The following is a 2040-nucleotide window of genomic DNA, read 5'->3' as shown; positions in this document are numbered from 1 at the left end:
GTACTGAGAGTTTGTTAACTCTCCGGGTACTTCGTACCCCTGTGTGTTCCACACCATGTAACCCGTTACAATTTGTATGTATTTGGTTCCGTATTGAAAGATGCCTAGCTTCCTCACCGACAAGCTCCCTCACATAAGCTTTATTAAATATCATAAATTATTGACATTTTATACCTGCGCAACTTTAATATTTAGAGACAAATTTAAGGATAGCATGTATTAGATGTGATCTACATATTAGTATCGTACTCAAGCGCAGCACTTATATTTCATTTGAATCCATTTTTCAAAGCAAGAGCTAATAATAAGGAATGCAATTCGCCTGTATGCGTGTTAGGTTGCATTTAGTAAGTGGTGCCGAGGTCCACACTTAATTTTTTTAGTACTGTGTTCGCGGATAAGGTAAGCTTTTTGGCATTCTAACCCTTTAATTTAAAAATCAAATTTTGGTAAAACAGCAAAAAAAACAAATGTCATGTCGACAACCTAAAAATGCTTGTATTTCATCATTTCACCCTTCTTAAAATCGACGAAAATTTTAGCGTGTTGTTTTGTCATCTACGGTACTGTACAATTCGTACAGAAGTAGTTTACTTCATTCCAACAACAATCCTCTGCACGAGTTTCCTCTATTCTGTGTGGGAACAACTGCCCCTTTGATCTTCTCCACTGCTGCTAATCTGATCCCCATCCGTTTCGCTGCTATTTTCCTGCTCCGCTACTGTTTCGCTCACAGCCGGTAATTCAGAGGCCGAGCTAAAGCGCTGCAAGAAAGTCCCTAGCGCACCGAAAAAGCCCTCGTGATGAAAGAATTGCGCTTGCATTTCACCCTTGGACCAAAAGCTGATTGCGTAAGCCAACTGCCTGCACGCTAGCTCGTTGCGTCGCAGGAAGTTGCCGGAAAAATAGATCCGCTTGGTCTCCACGCGGCGCGCATTCAAATATGCCAGCTGGCCTAGATTTTGCGTTATCATAAAGAGCAGCGAGCGCGCTAGGTCAGCGTCTTGCGGTGGATGTGGCTGGCGCCGCGCGCCGGCCTTGCCGAAGCTGCTGGCTACTGTGTCTGGCTTAAGATGGAACTGCTCATATCCAGCGGTACCATAGATGTCGCCCACGGTCATGTCCACCTCATTCGAGTCCCCCTCAACACTGGCATCCATCGCCTCGTCGAACGTGTGAAGCTTAAACAATGCGCGGCAAAGACCTAGAAAGGTTCCACCGCCCAGGCTCGTGCCAGACACGCGTTCGTATTGCGACTCTCCAGTGATCTTGAGAATGCTCACACCGGAGCCAATATTCACGAGGAGGAACGGATACAAGTCGTGCTTGTTCAGCTTTGGTAGCATTTTCTTTGTTGCACTTCCAAGCCCCTGGGTGTCTGGAACCACCTTCACGAACGTGAAGCACTCGTTTGGAGCGTTCTGCAGAACAAAGTTGAGCCCCTGGATCAGTGCATCCATCTCATCCGCCTTTTGCAGCTCGATACCTAAGCGCGACACGAACAACGGAGAAAACTGCATTCGACACACATCCACGAAGTCAGAATATCAAACAACAGAGAATTTTTGTAGGAGTATCCCACCTTGAAGGCACCGCCACCTGTGCAGGCGATCTTCTTAATGTATCGGTGGAAGAAACGGCGGCGCACAAAGTCTGTGATCTCGTCCATTTTGGCTGTGGGAAAGCTGCACAAGGAACAACGTCATTCGGTTAAATGAATCTCGAAATATCTACCCACTCAAGCACGCACTTAATAAAGTGGATGGTTCCACCTAGCTCAGGTACAAACAGCTGCAGTCGCTCCTCGCGCTGAGCCTCGTCCGTGGCGTGGAGACTCATGATGAAGTCATCGATGAGAGGCAGGCTGCCCTCCACGCGCCGCCGCTCGCGTGGGGTCAGTGGATCCAATCGATTGAGCTGACGTTCCATCTGCTGTCGCTGCACCGCGGCCGCACCGTCAGCCGACTGGAAGTAGACCATTTTTCGCAACGTGCCGCCAATATCGAGCCCGAAAAGGCGGCCGCAGTCCGCCGACTTGGC

General features: G+C 48.5%; 1 protein-coding gene across 1 annotated transcript; it reads right to left on the bottom strand.

Annotated features, from left to right (window-relative positions):
• Nucleotides 1-629: 629 nt before the first annotated feature.
• Nucleotides 630-1980, bottom strand: PITG_19364 (pantothenate kinase, putative; the record flags this gene model as incomplete). Its single annotated transcript, XM_002896119.1, has 3 exons — nt 630-1514; nt 1583-1685; nt 1751-1980. 3 exons carry the CDS (start codon nt 1978-1980, stop codon nt 630-632), a joined length of 1218 nt encoding a protein of 405 aa, XP_002896165.1.
• Nucleotides 1981-2040: the final 60 nt, after the last annotated feature.

This window comes from Phytophthora infestans, genomic scaffold, assembly GCF_000142945.1.
Source record: "Phytophthora infestans T30-4 supercont1.103 genomic scaffold, whole genome shotgun sequence".
NCBI classification, from domain to species: Eukaryota; Oomycota; class Peronosporomycetes; order Peronosporales; family Peronosporaceae; genus Phytophthora; species Phytophthora infestans.
The sequence above is the reverse complement of the archived record's forward strand: the minus strand, read 5'-3'. Positions and strand labels throughout refer to the sequence as shown.